The following is a 21,034-nucleotide window of genomic DNA, read 5'->3' on the forward strand; positions in this document are numbered from 1 at the left end:
CATTTAGTTGGATGTTTGAGCATCACTGAATGATGAAGGCTGTGTGAGTATGACGCTACAAGACTCTTTTCACATTTATCTGCTGAAACTGGAAAGTTTCTGTGTCTATTGAAAAATTGGTTTTAAGGGCCCTAAGAGCATGATTTGTGACATCGCAACTAGTTTGGAAGCTAATCCTGATCCAATATTCAACTTACGCAAGTGTGATGTGGAAACTTAAAGCCCTCAGTTAAAGTCCTTAAAGTCTACTTTGCAGGGACGTAGGAGGGTCCACTTTGCAGGGACGTAGGAGGGTAATCTCATGTCCAACAGGATAACTTTTGAATTAAAACATATTTGCAAATTTAGAGATTCTGGAATAATTGTGCTTTTTTTGTTGGACAACCCATATCAGACACACATTATTGTTCCAAGCACAGTATTTTTCTGCTTTAATACATGTATGGAGGGGTTAAACCTTTTCTTTAAAATCTTGCAGGTTATTTAACTTTACTACGACATTATGTTCAGATTTTAAATTATACATAAATCTATGTTGTGTTTAACCTGTTTTCTATCCTCATTTCTATGTGCAGTCTCTCTTATTAACCATTATAGAATAATCATTATATGACACGAACACACATCCCTACTCAAACACCTGTGTAATAACCACCGTATCCCCCCCCCCCCCCCCCCCCCCCCCCACCCCACCCCCTCACGACCCCCACAACTCACACACACACACACACACACACACACACACACACACACACACACACACACACACACACACACACACACACACACCACCCTGCCGGCTGCAGCTGCTTCCTCGGAGTCTCAGATCAAGCAGCCAATCAGCAGGATCCCACTGAATCAAGTCAGATACAACAAGACCAGACAACCCCGGAGAGGAAAAGCTCTGCATTCAAAATAAAGCATCAACCTTTATTGTAAGATTTTAATGGTAGCTCAGGTCTTGATCTTGAGCAAGAAATCCCAGCTGCTCACAAATTCAAGTGTCACTTAAACAGATTATTTAGTATTCAGATAGAAATATTGTGAAGCAGAGCGTGGGTAAAACTGCACATGCCAGTGTTTTAGACAACTAATGCATTAATTTGCACTTGAATGAAAGGTCTGTGGTTCTATGTAGCTCAGTTATTATGATAATTTTGGTGCTTTTTATATCATTTTTTTCTGCTAATATGGAGAAAATTAAATGTATTAATGGATCCATTTGCTCATCAATCTGTTGTGAATAATATTGATAACGACAACCTCTTCCAACTCCTCTGTCTTACCTTTAACATAATATTGTGTCGACTTACACTTTAGTCTGTAAGAGAACACATTAAGACAAACCCTTCTTTAAAAGTTGTTGCCTGCCAGATTCACTTCAAAATAAAACATCTTAAATCATACACGGTCGTCAGCAACACAGACAGGGGAGAGGAAGACTTTATACATGTTAATCCATCTGATAGAAACCTTTGACTGATAATGAAGTCCCTACATGCATGTGCAAAGACAATAAAAAACAAGAATTAGGAAAGGTCTAGTTACTGTCTGGTGCTTCTATAAATATTAATCAGCTGCACAGAACATCCCTCCTGTGGATTTTATTTATATATTGAAAAAAACAAAAAACATAAAATCTCAAAAGGCCACATAAAGGGCAGATATTTCAGGGGGGCAATTTTACACTCTTTCAAAGTCAGTATTGTATTTCAGTTTTTGCACCAGTTATACAGTGAAAAGTGCACTAAATGATGAAAACACACATTTTCATTCATATGTACATATACTCATATGTATGGAGCTCTTAATCCATCCATGTCTCCATTTGGAAATAAACCTGTTAATTCAGTCCTTTAATACCCTACAATACTTTACTAGAAAAAAATAAAAATAAAAGCTGTTATTTTGACAGTTGCAACCGGACGTTTCTTGGTTGTAATGCGGGTAACTTTCCGCCACACTGTGGCTCTCTCTGCTGCTGGAAGTGGAAGAAGTCGAGTCTCCCCGCCGGCGCCGCCTCCTCTCTGCTCCGCCGCTGAGGACAGAGGACAGACTCACAGCGGAAACTTCTGCCCGGGGACACGGGAAGGTAGGTCAACCAGCCCGGCCACACTCTCTGCTTTTTCATGCAATGACTGTGAAAGAAACCGCTGCTGACATGATGCTGGCAGGAGGCTGTCCTCAGCCCCTGTGTGCGCTCCTTTCTCCTGAGATATTTCTGCAGAAACTATGAATGCATTTGTGGCACTGAGGTGTATCGCACTGATTTAGTTTGTTTTAAAGCTCTTTTATGTCACGATACGCTCTTCCATGGATTCACTGTGTTCTTATTGCATTTGCATGATATTCCCTCTTAAAAACTATCACTGAATTTGCTCTTCTCCTTAAGAGCCCTTACTTGTGGCTGGGATCTCCTCATTGGCTGATGACAGGGCAGTCAGTGTGTGTGTGTGTGTGTGTGTGTGTGTGTGTGTGTGTGTGTGTGTGTGTGTGTGTGTGTGTGTGTGTGTGTGTGTGTGTGTGTGTTAGTGTGTGTTAGTGTGTGTGCGTGCAGGCCGGTGGAGGGATGATGTGGCCGACAGCAGACATGAGGTACACATGTGAAGAGTGACATTGTGTCGTTCACCGGTTGGGGGAGCAACTTGCAGCTTCTCCTTGGTGGAAAAATGATCTGTTACAAGCTGCAGAAGATATCATACAAACATAACAAAACTACTATGTAACATCAAGATGATAATCCTCACTTTCTAGGCTCACAGATGTGCTATAATCAACTGTATTTATTTATGAAGTATGTATACATTTTGGTCCCACATTGGTTAGATGTCTATGATGCACTAAGTATAGGTTTCTGCAGGTTTTTGTTTATTTTGCATGCTTATTTATGATGAAATCCAGTCTCTGATTCACACATGGCACTTGCATTCTTATTCTCTGTGCAGCGTCACTCTGTTTTGTTTCATTTCTGGTAAAAGGCACTACAAGTGTGCAGAGCTTGTGTCTGATTTTTGCCTTGAGTTTTCTTTTTGATCCAGCACCTGTTTTAAAAGTTTTTTTTTGGATGTTTGTCCCCCCACACCCTTTATGTCAAAAGTTTGTTTTATTCCGTATAAATGCATTATTTCATATTTGGTTTGGCCGCAGGAAGCCAGCAGACGCTATGAGAAGGATTAACGCGTTGTTTGAATCTATCCCCTGATTATCCAGAGATAAATTTGTAGCTTGAATGTGTTGCCAGCACACAAGTTTATCAATCAAACCACTCACACATACTTGCAACAACTTTTCCCTCCTGATACAACACATCCACTCAGGACTGTACTGCAACCCACACTCATTTACAAGCCTCCCTTTGCACTACATCAGTGTTATGTAAAAACTACAGCTTGGGGCTGTAATTGAGGATTATTTTCATTATTGATTAATCTGATGATTATTTCCTTGATTAATCGTTCATCGACATGTTTATAATTTCTGAAAGTAGTAAAACTTGGCCATTACAATCTCCCAGAGTCAAAGTTTATGTCTTCAGATGCTTTTTTTGTCTGATCAACAGTCCAAAATCCAAACATGTTCAGTTTACGGTCATGTTTGATAAAGAAAAGCATCAAATCATCATGTATGAGAAGCTGAATCCAGCTAATTGTTTGGCCTCTAAGATGACTAAACCGATTAATCGATTATCAAAATAGTTGACCATTTATAGTCTTTCAATTAATTGATTAATTGACTAATTGATGCAGCTCTATATAAGCTTGATAGATGAAGACTCATAGATAAACAAGAACAGAGCTTAAATAATTAGTTGATTGATTAGTTGATCTACAGAAAATAAATTGCCAGCTATTTAAATCAAAGCTGAATAATTTGAGCCATTTCCAGCAAAAATGTAAAACATTTACAGTTCTAGCATCTCACATGTGTGGATCGTCTTTTGTGGCGGTAAACTGAAGATTTTTGAGGGTTTTCGACTGTTGCCATCCTCAATGAAGATTAAAGAACGACACCCTCCACTGCCATCTGCGCTCTGCTCCCAAAGCTACTGGCTGACTCACTTCATGTCGAGTCAGCTCTCTCTCTCACTAAATATTGTTTCAGACTCGAGAGGCACATTTTCAGAGTGAGGGGAGCACATCCGAGGTTCTCCGGCCTGTTTATGTTCCCACTTTTCATCTGCACGCTGTTTATTTGGGGAAATTGAGAAAGGAATGCCCGCCTCTCTTTTTTCTGTCTTTACACCAGACAGAGAGAGTTTAGTCTGAGATAGACCACCCCCCCCCCCCCCCTTAGCCCCCCTCAATGCTTTGTATTATTCCTATCACCTGTTCAGGGTTTCATGTGGAGATCTGTTTGAATCCAGACTTCTTTTTTTCCCTTTTTTTTTTCAAGGCAGTTATGAAGGAATAATTGCTGCTGAAGCAGTCTGAAACACTGCATCTGACTTGTGACATTCGTCTTATGGGCCATTTGATCCCACAGCCTCATGGTCTTATTAGAAAAGAGAAGCCGCGCTGCCAGTTTAATGAAATAACAAACTGAACCTAAAGCTGATTCATGAGCTACTCTCTGATCAAAGTGGAGACAGTGTGTGTGTGAGAGTGAGAGAGAGAGAGAGAGAGAGAGAGAAAGAAAAAAGAGTGGGGGAGAGCTAGACTTGAAGCTAAGCTGAGGGACACTTAGCATCTGTTCGCTCCACACAGACTTTACTTTGAGCCGGTCATATGGCTTTGATTAGTGTGCTAGTTTTCGGATAGCTCCACTCTCCCTGGCAACAGTTAAAGACAAGGACAGCATAGTTAGTCTTTTTTTTTTTTTTTTTTTTTCACTGTACATCCTTTACACCATATGAAAAGCACCAGTCACTGTTCACTAGTAGATGACAGGATGAAAAAATGACGTGTCAAAACGCTTCTGGGTCCACTGGCTTGATTACATTGCAAATTTGGCCCACCCTTAAATTCCCACCTAATTATCCTGAGCGGTCCAACTTTTCTCTCTCTTGTTATAACAACGACCCCTTTCTTCTCCCCTTCTTTCCTCTTTTGCAAATTGTGATTGCATTGGAAATTGTGTGGCCTGTCTGCAGCTCGGGTCCACTCTCTCTCTCTCTCTCTCTCTCTCTCTCTCTCTCTCTCTTGGCCGTGATTGCAGCTATATGGTCGATATTCGTAGCTTGTCAGAGGCTCTCATCCAAGCAAAACACAGAGCGGAGAGTCCGCGTATGTGCTCGCCTGGCCTGCTGACAAACATACGTTTTTTATTTTCGCAAAAGTGATACAGCCCAGAGGGAAAGTTTTGCACAACAGACCACGGAAGATGTACGACACCATCACCTCTGCGAGACGGCTTATTCTTAATTTAGCTGTGTTTCTGTGCGGTTTATAATGGAGCAATAATTTACCAAGAAAGCAGTGCATGCATGTTGTTGTGGGGGGATTCTTTTGAAACCTCCACAAATCTTTTTAAGCAGCTTTACTTAAAAAGCACCGAGGGACAGCATTGGGGGGTCCGACCTCTCCCTCTTTCTCCTGTTAAAATAAACAAAATGAGAGTTAGTGGTAATGAAATGCACTTGATATCAAGCTGCAAGTTTAATAACCCCACAATAAATCGAGAGCGGGAGCAGAAGTAATGAAAATGGAGGGGAGTTTGGCTTGTGCAGGAAATGACTGGGAGAAAGCCTGAGGGAGGGGAAGAGAGAAAGACTTTCAGTTGTTCCACGTATGAAGGAAGCAGCAACAGTACAAAGACCCCTCAGTGTTTTTTAAAGCAAGCTCTCCCTTTACTGTACCTTCACAATGCTGCTTGAAACGCAGGGAAATGGGAGGCACATTAGGGCTCTTTTCACATCTACACACTCACAATCATTCCTCCACACTCAGTTCAGGGTATTAACACTCAAGAATGGCTCTCCCAGCTGGCTTGAACAGCTTACACTGCTGTCTCTCTTTCATTCCCCTCAGGCTTTGCGCTCCTTTTTTTTTCTTCCTCTTTTCAGGAGGCAACTTGTTCCCCCTGCTCTCGTCACCGAAAGGTTTCCCATCTGCTTCCGATTACCTTTGGCTGCAGTTGGTTAGCCGCCAGCCATCTGGGCCAGTGTGGCGTCTCCGCTCGCTCTTCTCTCCCCAGACGGCTCTGAGGGAGGGATGGAGGGGAGACAGAGAGAGAGAGAGAGAGAGAGAGAGAGCTGGGTGGGCAGACTTTACAGAGAGCGAGAAGTATAGCGAGGGGTTGAGTTTTAGCTGACACTGCAATCCAAAGCCAGGAAACTCAGAGAAGCAAGTCAAAGAGAAGGGCACCCATGAAAATGTGACTCCCGATCCTGGCTCTGGTGTGTTTTTGTAATGGGTACTGTGGATCTGAGGAACTCATTTTCCATTGTTATTATAAAGCAGACTCGCACTGTGTTGGTCTCTAAGTAAAAATGAACTCAAACAGAATAGTGCTCCATTAAAAAAAAAAGGAACTTGTGCTTTATTTATAGCAGGGGACAGTCTAATTAGAATGTGGAAAATTAAGTTTTTCTCCAGTTGTCCTCCAGGTGATGATTGAGAAACTCTGAATTTCACTGGTGCAGCTGTGTGGATGATACGCAGCTGTATGTCCAATAAACCCTCTGTCTGTGTGTCCTGTATTATGTTGTATCTTGCTGAAATTAAGACCTGGATGTCCAAATATTTCCTGCAATTGAATGATTTCAAATCAGAGGTCGTCATACCTCTTATACTGACATTATTAACAGTCTCAGGCTTAGTCTGGTTGCCTTATTGAACAAAGTCAGTAATTGAGGTGTAATTTCTGATGCTGAACAGCCTGTGTACGCTCAGTTGACTTAAATGCTGTAGTTCTCTCATTTAACTGATATGTTTAACCAAAATCAGACAGCAAAGTCAGTGTATCTTTTTAAATCATCTTAAAACTCTCCTAACTGCAGTAGGGCTGCTTTTGTCCCAACCAACAGTCCACAACTCAAAGATACTCAGTTTAGTATCAAAGAAACCAGAAAATATTCAAATTAAAAAAGCTATAATCAAAAGAAAATATAAAAAATGACTCCAAACGATTGATTGATTATGAAACAAGTTGGCAACTAATTGATTAATTGCTGCAGCTCTACACCTAACTGTTGGTAATTTGTAGTAATTATTTTATGTTTTGGATTTTGTTTACTCTAGCATTCCTTGTTTTACTGTAAAGCACTTTGTAACTTTGTTTTTTAAAGGTGCTTTATAAATAAATCACCTCATTATCCTTACAGTACTCTACACTTTGTCTCACGTGTAAACAAGCTTCATATAGACACTCATACCATCGGTCTGCGAGCCAGGAAGCCGGCCAATTAGTAAGCTGTACAGTCAGGCAGCCAGCCAGCAAGTCACTCAGCCATACAACCAACCGCCACAGTCAGCCAGCGTAGCGGTGATGGCAACCTGCTGCTCCTCTCAAATTGGCTCATTTTACCCCCAGAGCCTCTGACATAATACCCACTTCAAGCCCTGTTTGGGCATTAAGCACAGCTTTTTACAAGATCAATGGCTTCCTTTGTGTTTGAACTCTTTCCGGTGGGCAGGCAGCTTAAAGAGAGGGGCCTCAGGGGCCCCAGGTTGGGACCTGCTGTTGTCTCTGGTCATCAGAGTGAAAGACAGGGTGTTTGCCCTTTGCCAAAGCCAAGATTGATTAGCTGAAAGAACAATGCAAGAATGGGCGGTCCCTCACTGGATGCTGTGTATGAACTGGGTAGATGTGTCTTATTAGACTGGGAAATGCATGGGTCAACGGGATCTCATGCTTTCTCTCTCTCTCTTAGTCTGGGTTTCACTATGTCGGCCTTGTTCCTCCCTCCTCTTTGAGATGAAGCCTGAATCTGCCTCTCCCCTCCCTTTCACTGCCCTCTCTGCCTTTCCTCTTAAAGACACTGAACAATTTCTTGTCTACAGGGCTGCAGAGACGAGTCTAAACCTACCATCACTGCTGAGCCCCCTTTGAGGATCCATCCGGGCCTCTTCTACGTCTGTGAGGATTCACCACCACTCACTGACCGACACACTGTAGAGGCTGCTATGTCTGTCTGAACTGTCCACTGATCCTGCAGCCATGGCCCAACAGAGCGCTGAGCTGTCCCACTGCTAGGCGAGGGGGCATCCGAGAGGGCTGGAGACATGTTGGGACAGAGGCCCGGGGACTACTGCACTGAATTCTGTTACTATAGCTACTACTGTAGTAACCATGGAAACGCTATGGAGGACTGGTCTGGTCTGCACTGTCATCGTCGTCCTGGTTGCCACCGAGGTCGCAGGAGGTCACAGAGATGAGTTCGCTCAGTCACAAGGTGAGAGGAGGAGATTTACGATTTAGCTTCTAGCCGTAAACCAGAACGTCAACCCTGAGAGTTTCACACACACACACACACACACACACACACACACACACACACACACACACACACACACACACACACACACACACACACACACACACGTCACTGTGTTACACGGGATAATCAAACGGGCCTCATTAGTTGTCATCATTCACCTAAGACAAAACAACAACAACATAACATTGATTTTCTTTTATACGATACCTGAGGTTGGGTGTCATTATTTATATGAAATTGGTGCTTTTTCAGTACACGAGTTTGAGAATTACAACAATTTGTTCACACAAATTGTTTTTCATTTTAAAAAGAGCTAAAGTTGTTAATTCTTGCTTAACACTAGCAGCCAAACAAGAACTTTGTTTAAACAAAGTGTTAACACGCTTTGCTGCGCAATTGATTCATTTCAATAGAATCGACAGTAAAGTAAATCAGTGCAATATTTTGCTTCAAATACAACTTTGGTGAATTTTGACAAGCACGTTTGCACCATTTACCGATTGCCAAAAACTTTTGACTGAACAGAGCTGGAAAGTCCAATTAGCAGCTTTCATATTTATTTAACCCTCCTTTGTTGTAGTACAACCTACTCCTCAAAAGAGGAGCGGTTTTCAGACAGGTATTAGGAGACAGGACTATTGTTACAAATACGTCTTTATGGCCTTATTGTCCTGTTAGTGACGGAGCTAACTGACAGTTCACTCACTCACTGTCTCTGAGAGCTTTGTTTCTTCCTTTTATTGCATCCTGACTCCTGAGAACAAAATGTCTATAAGTAAACAACAAAGCACAGAGAAAAAATAAAGACTCTCTTAGCTATTGTGACCACGACTAGTGCTAGCATCTTCATGGCTGTCTAATGTTCTTCAGTTATTATAGAAACATATGTTCAACTTTTCCCGCCAAAGTATTGTTTCCACAGTCCGGAGCAGTCCAGGTTTGATAATGTATAGATAAATATAAGTATATTTACATACAGTTTATGGGTTGACCACTGAGATGAATAAAAAAAATGCATGTTTACCGTTGTGTCAGTCAAAAAAGAGCTTCAGAGGTGTTTGATCACACTATTAAAAGCGCAGACTTTATTGTTTCAGGTCTTTATAAATAGTGGGAAAGCATGATTGGTTTATTGTCTGTGATCTTGACTTTATGCTGCGGATTACTTTAATACATTTTATAGTCGAGAGTGAAATCTGTTTTTCATTTCGGTAAAAAAAAAAACAACAACCTAAGCTCTCAATGTTACCCATGTGCAGAAATTCAGAATAACGACCCATTTTAATTTCTCTTTAATTTCAGTTTTATTGTAATTTAACGATCACCATGTGCACCCTAACCCATTACAGTTCACTGTAATTGCTTTATTTATAATTCATGTGCGTGGTTCTCAGATGAGAAAGAGTTGAGTCAAATGGGCCGTAGCAAACGACTCATGCCTGACCCGGCTGTCTGATGGCTGAGGCACACTCCAGACCTGCAGGTCTCGACTGCTGAACTTGAACTCTGCTTCCACCAATCATGTAGCTGTGGTGCAGCCCCCCCACCCACCCACACACACACACACACACACACACACACACCTCTCACCGCACCATTTCTCGGCCTCTCATATACACACTGAAACTAGAGTAACTGAAATCCCCTAAAGGCAAAGACATAAATTCCCTGAGCGCCCGCGTCTCGTCACCCAGAACAAGGCTGTGATTTTGTATTTCCTAAACTTAACCTTTGACCCCTCACAGTCATCTGTCTCCAGTAGTCTGCCATGCTGCTTCCTTTAAGAAGCCCACCTCTCGAACCCTGACACAGCTCCCTACTTCATAGTCATCTTTTAGACAGGTACAGACAGTTTGGTTTTTAAAGCTGCGCTAATCAATATTTTTATACTAACAATGGATCGAATTATGTGTAATGTAAGAGGGGTTGCTAGTAGTTATTAACCCACAGAGAATTATTTAGGTTAGTTATTAGGTTGGTAGGTTTTAGTGTCTTTTAGGTCCTTCTCGAGTTAAACAGAGTTTTCAGCTTTCAGCAAAAAAGCTCTTTTAAACCAACTGTATGCTACCTGTCAGCACCAAACGACAAATAGACAAAGTTAGCGTTTAGTGGTGGTGAACACTGTGGAGCATTTAGCAGCCAAAGATCGAGATATCGCACCTGTTGTCATTTTGGGAATGTGCATACACTACCTGTAGGTCTCAGAAGTTGGTGGAAATTAAAAACTGAGCTAAAAAGATATATTGTGAGGGATGGACAAACACTCGACTCCAAATGAATGCTAATGTTGCCCTGTCTTCGCTGGATGTGTTAAGAGGTTTGCTAAAATTCATTAATTTATTCAAATTCACATATTTATGCGTATATAAGGCAATAATACATCAAAGCTGTGGTTTTAGCTTGCTACGTTTCCCCAATGTGACCAAAAAGCGTTAACGAGGAGTCGTCAGGGTAAATTAGATGTTTCTCGTTTTCAAAACAGCAATGAAAACGTCAGATTTGTGCCAAAAAAACTTTTTTGTATCTTATTCAGCACAAAACTAAATTTATCATGTTTTTCTTCTGTCTAATGCGTCATCACTTTGTAGAGTTTAGTATATTTATGCTCCATGACAAGCACAGCTGTGTTGGACTGGGTGCTGTTGCCTAATTGGATGTGCAATGTTAAGCAGAAAACCGTAAAGACACAAAATGATTGCAAAGTTATTGCGAATGTATAGCAGAAACTGTGATTTGATTTGATTCTGTCATAAACAACATACAACACATTTGTTCTAAATTCCCAAATAGGAAAAACCTTTTTTTGATACTTGATATCTCCCTCTTTCTTTTTCTTTTTCTCTCCCCTTTGAACTTGAGTCCTGTCCAGCTCTTTGCTGATAACTTAACACAGATGATAACCCCTTTAAGTCACTCTTGATTAAACCTCTTCCAACACCAAATGAAATAATGGGAAAATTACTAGAGACATAAAAATGTCTCTCCTGTGTTTGCTTGGTCACTTGTGTGTCCAGCTGTGTGCAGTATATTTTGTTAGTGTCTGTGTGTTTATGTAGAAGGAGTGAGAGGACAAATATGCAGACAGGCTGCAGCTCGAGGTTTGAGACCTTTAAACTTTTTTTGTGCTTTGAAATAGCCCACAAATTAAGTAGGAATGCATGCTCATGGTGTTGAGTAATTTCTGCTTCAGAATATACACTATTTATACACATGTATACACATTTAACCCATTGTTTAGTTGATTTAACATATTACTTCATTCATTCATTCATCTCAGTTTGGATGGATACAGACAAAGGGAAAGACAATGATTCAGTCTCTTTTTGTTCCTGTGTCGAGGGTCGGAAGGCTTCAGCCAGCAGTTTATGAGCTCTCGCAGCTCCTACATCGTTCTTATATCCATGTACACTGCGATACAAAAAGTTTGTGGGCACACTGAACATTACACCCAGCATATATAATGATGTATTTGAGAGCAACAGAAAGGGCTTGGTTGGGATTGATATCAGGGCTCTGAGCAGGCCAGTCAAATTCCTGCACACTGGACTGGCAAAGAAAAGAAAAACGTCTTTATGGACCTGGCTTTGTGCACTTGTGGTATTGTTATGCTGAAACAGGAAAGGGCCTTTCCCAAATTGTTGCCACGAAGTTGGAGGCACACTATTGTCCAAACGAAAATATCACTGCAAATACTGCAGCAGTAAGAAAAGAAGAAAATCAGCTCTTGATAAGAAGTACACACGTATGTGGACATATACAGTACACTCATATATACATTCATATATCAGGTCCCAGTATGTGCCACCCAGACTGCTGACAGGAGGGGAATCGAAAGACAGACAGAGTGAGAGTGAGGTAGCAGCTGTTAGTGACTCTTTATAAATGTTACTTTCTTCTGAATAACTACAGCAAGTGTTATTGGGATTACTATCTAAAAGGTGAGCACTCCCTCCTCTATATCTCACTCTCATAGTTTATTGTAAATCATTAAAGAGTCCCCTCTCTGTTTTTTTATAACAGTTTCAAAAGAGGCAGAGCAGCATTTGGTTTGAGGTGCTGTGAAAGTTGACCTGGGATGGAGGGAGGGACACTTTTCCATCCAGAGTATTTCCTCTCACTATTTTCATTTGGTGATAGCAGAAACCAGGGAGATGCCCTGCTCAGGGGTGGATGGGTGTATTTATCAGCACAGCGGCTTCTGTATGTGACCCTGTTGGCCAGGGAGTGTCTAGTGTTAAATTTAGCAAACATGTTTCCACTGTCAGTCTCTGATTGGGTTTTGCTTTGATGTCTACTCAACGCTTTGAAATACTGAATCAGTCGATGAACATTTATCTGTGCTATTGGCTCTTGTGAGATTGTTATCAGGACTGCAGCTTTTGATAAATCGTTTATAATCTGTAAAATGTTGAAAGCGTAATGAAAGACTCTCCATTAATTTCCCAGACCAGCAGTCCAAAACCCAAAGGTATGCAGTTTATAATGATCTAAGACAGAGAAAAGCAGAAAATTATCTCATTTGTAAAGTTGGAACCAGGGGATTTTCTTGTGTTTTTTGTCTGATAAGATGAATTTATTATTAAAATTGTTGCCAATTAGTTTTCTTTCATTCTACTAATCGATTAGTCATTCCAGCTGTTTTTGTAATGAGCTCAGTTTCATAGAAATGTGATCTAGTTTACACTGTCAGGGGTGACTAGAGAAGTCAGAACAGATATAATTGTGTGCAGGTGTAAATGGCAGGTAAGATAGGACATACAGTGGGATGTGATGAACAGCATCAACCCTAACCCTTAGCAGATGTATTTTATATTTGTAGTGGTCCACCAGGTTTATCAGACAGCTGGCCCTGAATTACTGCAAGATCCCAGACAGGTTCGGAAAGTAATGGATTGCATGTAAAATTATTTTCCATTTCATCAAATTGTAGATACTACAAACAATGCAGCCCACACATTTCATCATTCCCCTCAGGCCACAAACGGACAAAAAAGCCCTTCAAATATATACAATAAGCCAAATGTACTGCATGTCTTTACAAAAAGTCTATTAAACAATAGTTCTTATAACAAAACATCTACTCTTTATTTTGCATTTTGCATTTTCTAAATATAAGATAAAAGGCTACCAAAGAGAAGTATGAAAGTATGTCCACAATTTTGTTTATCAAAGACAAATTCAGGCGTTCAGCTCACATGACATTCCTCACCCCTCATGTCATCTACCAAATGCACCCCTACCAATTTGGCGGTCTATGTAAGCTGCAGAATTTCCCATCTCTCCCTCTGCCATACCACTAGTAACTGCTGCTCTGCACCACAGCATTGCAGCCTGCTCATTCAGTCCCGCTACCAACCCAGCATCCACCTGCAGGCTTCGGCTAAGGGGGAGATTTACTCATCGCTCCCCAATATCTCTGCACGAACATATCGAGTTGTCAGACTGAACTTCTCTAAGGAACGAAGGAAGGATTTGATCATTAAATAAATTAAAAGCTGGAGTAACACAAGCGAGACAAACGAGTATTTTGATAAATGCAGTTGTAAAAACTCTAAAAGCTTCTCTCATCCTCTTCTAATCCAAGTCTTTCAACTAGACGGCTAACTGCAGTAGGTTTGGCATCTGTTTACAGTGATCAGTCGGTCAGCAGGTGTAGGTCAGCATCTCTGTGGGATGAAATCTTTCACACAAGAGAATAACAAGGGAGGCTATTATCACTGTGTTTAACCATGCGTGTTAGCGTCTTGTCTTCTTGTAAATTATAAGCGTCCGAATGTGATTAAAGATGCTGTTTTACATGTTGTGGTTTTGTTCTGTAAACAGCAACACCAACACTGTTGTTCTGAAGACTAATGGTCCAACATCTGGTTTGTATCTGTTGCTATGGGAAACAATCATCTATCAAAGAAACAGGGACGCAAGAATGATTTGATCTACTTTTAGTTCCCATCGCCTGAGGCAGATTTTTTTTTTTTTTACTGTTAAAGCTGTTTATGAAGCTTGTTTTGAGTTCACACCTTCTAAAGGTGGCTTATTTTACAGTTTTTAATCTTCAGATTAAATCATTAGATCGACATCTGTATTCGTTCCCCTGTGGATTGAAACAGGCAGATTTTCTGTTGGAGTGAGAGGGATTGGTAGGAAATCCTGTGAAGAGGCTTAAGTGGGGTTTTTTTCTTAGCTCAACTCACCTTTAGTTCAAAAGACAGACTAATTTGTTTTCCTATTTTTCATTAGTGTAGAATTTATTCTGTGTGAGGTCTCATTATTTCTTCCATGGAGCTTAGTTATATCTACTTTATTAACACCCACCTTTCATTGTCTCCAGGAGCTTTTCCTGTGCTTTAAATGTTATGGTAATACCACCTGCTTGGTTACTTGCTGTGGTTTGTGAGAACAGGATTAATGTGTTGTGGGAAACAGTGTGGGGAACAGAGCTGATGGTGTTTCGGTGCCTTTCTTTTGTCCGCTTGAGACAATTTGATTCGCCCACTGGTGCGATTTCAATACTGTACGAGTGAAATGTTTCAAATAGACTGAGTTCACAGGTCGAGATGTGGCCCATTCACATTTTTAAAAATGTCAGCCCAACGTTTCCAAAATGTTTTCACCAATGTTTCTACTCGTCAGTTTTCTCAAAGCTAAAACAATTAACCAAATGAATGTGTGTAATACAAAAGGCAGCTGTTTTAGCCAGACTAGGACTGACATAGGGCCTCACCAGTACTGGACTTTTGGAGCGGATGCCAATATTACGAGGAAAAAAAAAAATGTCTACATATCGGCCGATAATCTTATAGAAGAATATTTACATGGATGCGCTTTTTTCAGTGATCCCTCAAACATGATTATCAAACACTTGTGACAAAGATATGTAATGGAGGCATGGTATTTTCATATAAAATATACATAAAATGCTGCCTATATGACGATCTGACAACATATAGACCAGTACAATACCAATAATACTATCGATATTTGATAGCGAATTTTTGTTTTTGTTCTGTGTAACAGTGACTCCGTGAAACAAGGTGAGGACTCAAAAGCAACAGACAGAATAAGTAATATAAAAGCAAGAAGATGCAGACAAGGGTCAAAAAACAAGGCAGGCAGGACGATCAGACAAAAATAGGCAGGAAATTTGTGGCTGGGAGACGATCTAGTTGAGTAGTATGACTTACGGGCAGGTAGTGGAGAGCTGATAAGTGAATTGGGAGCATGTGTGCAGGTGGGTTTGGAGGTCGGGTAATGGCAGGAACAAATGAACAATAGCTTTTAGTGTCAATCTCATTCGCTGTATTGCTTCTTTCAGTTTTCAGTTTATAAGAATATCATTGATTTCTTTTCTCTAATATTATATTAACAGTCGCTTACAGTAAACACAGGACATCCCACCTTTCTGAGACCTTACTGGAAAGTGTGTTTAGCTTACTGCAGAGCTGTGCACCTACATAGTACGGGAAGAAAATTAAACATGATATTAAAATAAAAAAACAAACAAACGTTAACCCATTCATCATTTTTGAAAAAGGATCAAGGCACCGTTTATTTTTGGTTGTTAAGATGCCAAGTAACTGTCTTCTCATGACTTAAACCATTTGAACGTTGTGCATATTTTGTATTCAGCTTCCCATGTCGAAAATACTGTACAACCTCACGAGTCCTATTTGAAGGCAGCATTAGTAATTGTGCTTGCTGTTTATCCAAGCCAGGCCTATCCCTCGCCTTCAGTGTTTTTTTCCCCGGTACAGGGCTCTCCAAGTCTGTACCAGGGAACTCTGATCTCTAGGTATTTACTCTGTGTGGGAAGGGGCTACTTCTCTACTAACTGAGGCCAAAGGTTTGATGAAAACTGGGCTCATTTGCCGGTGACCCTTCTCCGTTAGTTAGCTGACGTTGGCTGTTTGGAGCTGTGTGTGTGTTTGGACAATAAATCTCCACCAGGCCCCAGCACAGACTGGGACAGACAGGAAGTATACAGTTTCAGGGTAACTATGGCAACATCCCTTTGGCCTCATACAGGAGGGGGCACTTGGAGTGGAGCTGCCTTGTCAGCAATCGGCCAAAAAGTCTGCAAGTTACTTTTTGCCAACTGGGTTATTCTCTCAACAAAAAAGCCCCACAGCGCTGTTCAAAATAAGCAACTCCAAAATCCTGAACTGTTTTTAATTAGAGTCAATTAGATTTAGCTGAATTCTGGCCTTGTTAAGTTAAACTCTAATTGTGGTTTGTTTTATGCCTTCTTTATTTCTCCCTCTCTAGCTGCCTTCCTGTCCAGTCTAGGCCAGTATGAGATTGCCATCCCAGTACGTGTAGGACCAGATGGTGAGACGCTGGACACAGCAATGTCTCAACACCACCACAGAAGAAGACGCAGCACTGAAGACAAGCCGCCAGACTCTGTATTAAGCTTTTCAGTCTTTCAGTGAAAGAGGTTTTCCTTGCTGTAATCATTCCTTCTGTTCATACTGACTATCAAAAGATCTCCTTCAAATGTGCTTTCAATGTCAGTGATGAGGGCCAAAATCCACAGTGTGTCCACACAGTCATTTTGTGTAAAAATGCATCTAAAAGTTGATTTGAAGCTTATGTGAGGCAAGTGGATATCTGCCACATTTTCAGTCTTTTTAGCATCAAATTCCCTCTTTATGTTTCCTTGGACTGTGTTTCCCTGTTGAGCTGTGGTGGAGGTATAGTAACAAAAAGAGGGACTTTGGTACTAAAAAGATTGTAACATTGAAAGATATGTACTTGATTTGACTAAATTGGATGGGTGAAGCTTCATTTTAGCTTCAGATCAACTTTTAAATACTTTTATGCACAGAAGGAGGACTGTATATTTTGCCCCCCATCTCTTACACTGTATATCAATATTCATATGGACACCTGACTCTTGTTTTAAGACTTACTTGAAAAAATGTGAAGCTGTCCTTTAACATTCTGAACCTAGAGCATTTATAAACTGAACTCTCTCTCTTTCTGCTCTTAGCTCTTCTACCAGCTCTCCACATCACGTAACAACTTCCTGCTGAACCTGACCCTGCAGGGAGGTCTGCTTTCCCGGCAGTTCAGGGTGGAGTACTGGAAAAGAGGTCGATTAGCCTGGAGTCACCCATACTCTCCCCACTGCCATTATGTAGGACACCTCCAAGACCAGCCTCACTCCAGCAAAGTGGCCCTCAGCAACTGTAACGGCCTGGTAAGACTTCAAGTTTAATCCACTGCTAATATACTGAGTGAGGTCAGCGGCAGCAGCAACAGCAGCATTGCTGGCTCAGCGACTAATGGGTCAGAAATGCTTGATTCCAACATCAAAGGATGAAATTTTAACAAACCTTGAGTCCTAAAGCCTGCCTTTATCTCTCGCCAAGTCCACAGGTGTGGTCCTCCGAAACTGAAATGACCTGGAATTAAATTTATCAAAGAAAAGATGTGTGGTATTTCTTGTTAAAAATGTGCACCTGTGCTTAAAGGAATCGTTTGACATTTTGGGAAATATGCATATTCGATTTATTGCCAAGACTTACATGAGAAGATTGATCCCACTCTCATATCTGTCCATTCAATGTGAAGCTACAGCAAAGAGACAGTTAGCTTAATGTAGCATAAAGACCAGAAGTAGTGGGAAACAGTTTGGCTCAAACTTTGCTCTGTCCAAATGTTAAAAAAGTCCATGTACCACGACCTCTGAAGCTCATAAATTAACACCAGCCTCGGAAATCATCACCTCAGATTAGAGCCCACGTTATTGTTCCCAGAGTTCAAGTAGCAGCAACATCTCAACATCAACTGTTGGGAGGAAATGTAAATTAATGATTTAATTGATGTAAAGAAACCACTACTGAGACCAATGAGAAGATAATAACTTGGGTCAAGAAACACAGTGAATGGACATTAGACCAATGGAAACCTGAACTTTGGTCTGATCAGTTGGTCTGCCATGTCTTTGTAAGCCGTAGAGAAGGGGAACATGTGTGGTTCCCACCATGAAGCATGCAGGAGGAGGTGTGATGATCGAGATTCGGATCAGCTGCTTTACAACACAGACATGAAATTGGTATCAATCTTCTCATCGAACTCTAGGCAAGAAAGCAAATTGAACTATTCCTATTCCTAGAAGAAGCAGGGATGCTAATGTTCCCCACCAACAGTAGTTGTAGTGGTAGACTAGAAGTCAACTTAAAGAAATCTGTACTTATACCATTGCTGTCATATGGATTCATAACTCATTCACATCATATGTGACGGATTGCTGAGATGGGAAAGAGTTCATGTTCATATCTGACTGTTGACAATATAGTTGTATATCCATCAAATTAGGTCAAGTCGGGTATATCGTAGCTTTCGACACAATCTTAGTTTCCCAATTTAAATTACGACTTCGACGATGCGAGCACTATTTAAGTCTACTTCCTAGTGATTGCGATTAGGCAGATATGATCACATTAACTGGCATCTGTGTACTTGTAACAAACGTATGATGTTTTGTTCATCCACATCTAAAAACTCAAGCCTGTTCTAAATGGTCTTCTGAAAGACGGGTGAGGCGCGATAGATTGTACAAATAAATGATAATAACTGCGCACATTTTCACAGTTTGGGACAGTCTTTCCTTGAAGGCATTCATGGTTTTGCACTCAGCTGCATCACATGAAAACTGTTGTTTGAAGAATGAAAATAGAGAGCGAGTGAAAGAACTGAAGTCACACTTTGCCAGTCTCTTTAAAGTGGGGCGTGCTTCGGCTTCTAGAAGTTATGAAAATTGCAGGATGAAATACTGACAGTGGATAAAGGTGTTCAGCAAGGATCCAACAAGTACTTTTTTTGAAGCATATTGAAGCCTTTAACGTCTACCTGTAACCCAAAATGCAGCAATTCTGGCATGTTCTCTTGTGTTCAAAGGCCGTCTTGGAAATGTAGGAGATCATTAACTCAAGGCAGGTTACAGAAGTCAAAAATAAGAACCTGGTTTTACCCTTCTGGGAGTTTTAAGAGCTTTTCAAAGTGTGCTTGTTTATCAGTTTGTAAAGCATCAGTTCTACTTCATTTGCCTCCTATTCTCATGAAGTCAACTCAGTGCAACCACCACAAAGGACTGGCATCGGCTTGTTGGTGCCCCACACTAAGAGATCAGAGTTAAACCCCCTCCACTGAATCACTTGAGTGGATATTCTGAATTGCGATGCATCATTTTTTTTTTTTTTTTTCCTGCAGTCAAAGCACAGTGTATCTGTGTATCCTCTCACTGCAAACAGCAGGCCCCACAATAACAGTTGTATACACAGTTGAGGATTAGATGTGTTCACAAAGCGTTAATAAGCCACACACGTAATTACTGTTGGTCAGACCAGCATGAACACATTCAACAGCGAGCGGGCGGTGTGTCCAGGGGAGCATTACTAACTTTATTATGGGATTAGATGCTCTTTGAAAGCTGCCGCGGTGAGTCGAGGGGAGACACTCGTTCTGACCGGCTCCAACACATCTGAGCAGAATCAAAGCGAGTGTTAGTGTATCGCTCTCTGTCTCACCCTCTCATTTTTCTCGCTCTCTTTCCCTCTTTCATGCTCTCACGCGTGTTTGTGTGTGTGTGTGTGTGTGTGTGTGTGTGTGTGTGTGTGTGTGTGTGTGTGTGTGGGGTGTGGGTCCACAGTTAGCCAACAAAGGACCTTATGAGTGGGACAGTGTGACCAAAAAGCGATATGATGATGAAGTCATATCTTTAATATTTACAAGATATAAGAAACTTACACTGAGTAATAATGAAATCTGACATGTCGTTGCGAAAGACTTGAATGAAATATCTTATTAACTTGCTGCTAAAATTGCAATAACAGTCAGAACAATATAACTTAAATATTTAATTTAAATGTGACTGTAAAAGGGTTTTTTTTTCCAATAAAAGAATAATAAATTGCTGGTAATAAAATTGGTTGGAGGTGAAGAGAAAACCAGATAAAGACTATATTATTTCAAGCCAAAATCTAGTTTTTAACAGTCTGCAATGTTCACCACTCACCTCTAAAGTTGGTATCTACTGATCTGATTCAGCAGATTGGAATCAACACTGATACTGACTTTATTAGCTGGACTGGAAATCAATTAATATAAATAGTGACTTTAAATTCAGTCCGTTACATCCATTCAATCACAGTTTTTAGCACCACATTAATCCCTGACCTTATGTTACCTTATATAAAAATGATGGCGTAGTAATATATATATATAGTAATATGGATTTTACATTTGCGCAGAGGAGAACCGTGGTATTAGATCATTATCGGCAGATTTGAGCTGAAGTATCAGAAAAGTATTGGGAGAGTTTGGCTGGTGCATCCTTAGCGTCAAGCAGATGCATGATGCCACAGATTTAATGTCAGGTGCTGGACTGTCTGTCTATGTTTCTTCCTAGGCGTTTGTATTATGGATTTGTTACTTTAATTCTAAGTTATTGCAGGGGGAAAAAAATCAGAGGTAAGACTCAAAGGAAGAAAAGGCTTTTTGTCACAAATGGACACCGATGAAAAATCTTGTGACGCTCCCTAATCAATACAGACAAGTGCTGCCTCTAAAATAAACAAGATAAGCAGTAATCATAAATGGAGGCCAACAACTCCAACTACGCTAAATGCTGAGCTCAGGATCTGCTTCATTAAA

General features: G+C 40.8%; 1 protein-coding gene across 1 annotated transcript in view; it reads left to right on the plus strand.

Moving 5' to 3' along the window:
• Positions 1–8,229: 8,229 nt before the first annotated feature.
• Positions 8,230–21,034, plus strand: part of adamts10 (ADAM metallopeptidase with thrombospondin type 1 motif, 10) — a 50,307-nt gene continuing 37,502 nt past the window's right edge. Inside the window, exons 1-3 of the mRNA XM_062423631.1 lie at positions 8,230–8,332; positions 16,640–16,779; positions 17,367–17,576. Coding sequence (XP_062279615.1) covers positions 8,230–8,332; positions 16,640–16,779; positions 17,367–17,576 — 453 coding nt within the window. The remainder of the gene's footprint in view (positions 8,333–16,639; positions 16,780–17,366; positions 17,577–21,034) is intronic.

Source organism: Scomber scombrus, chromosome 8 (assembly GCF_963691925.1).
Source record: "Scomber scombrus chromosome 8, fScoSco1.1, whole genome shotgun sequence".
NCBI lineage: Eukaryota > Metazoa > Chordata > Actinopteri > Scombriformes > Scombridae > Scomber > Scomber scombrus.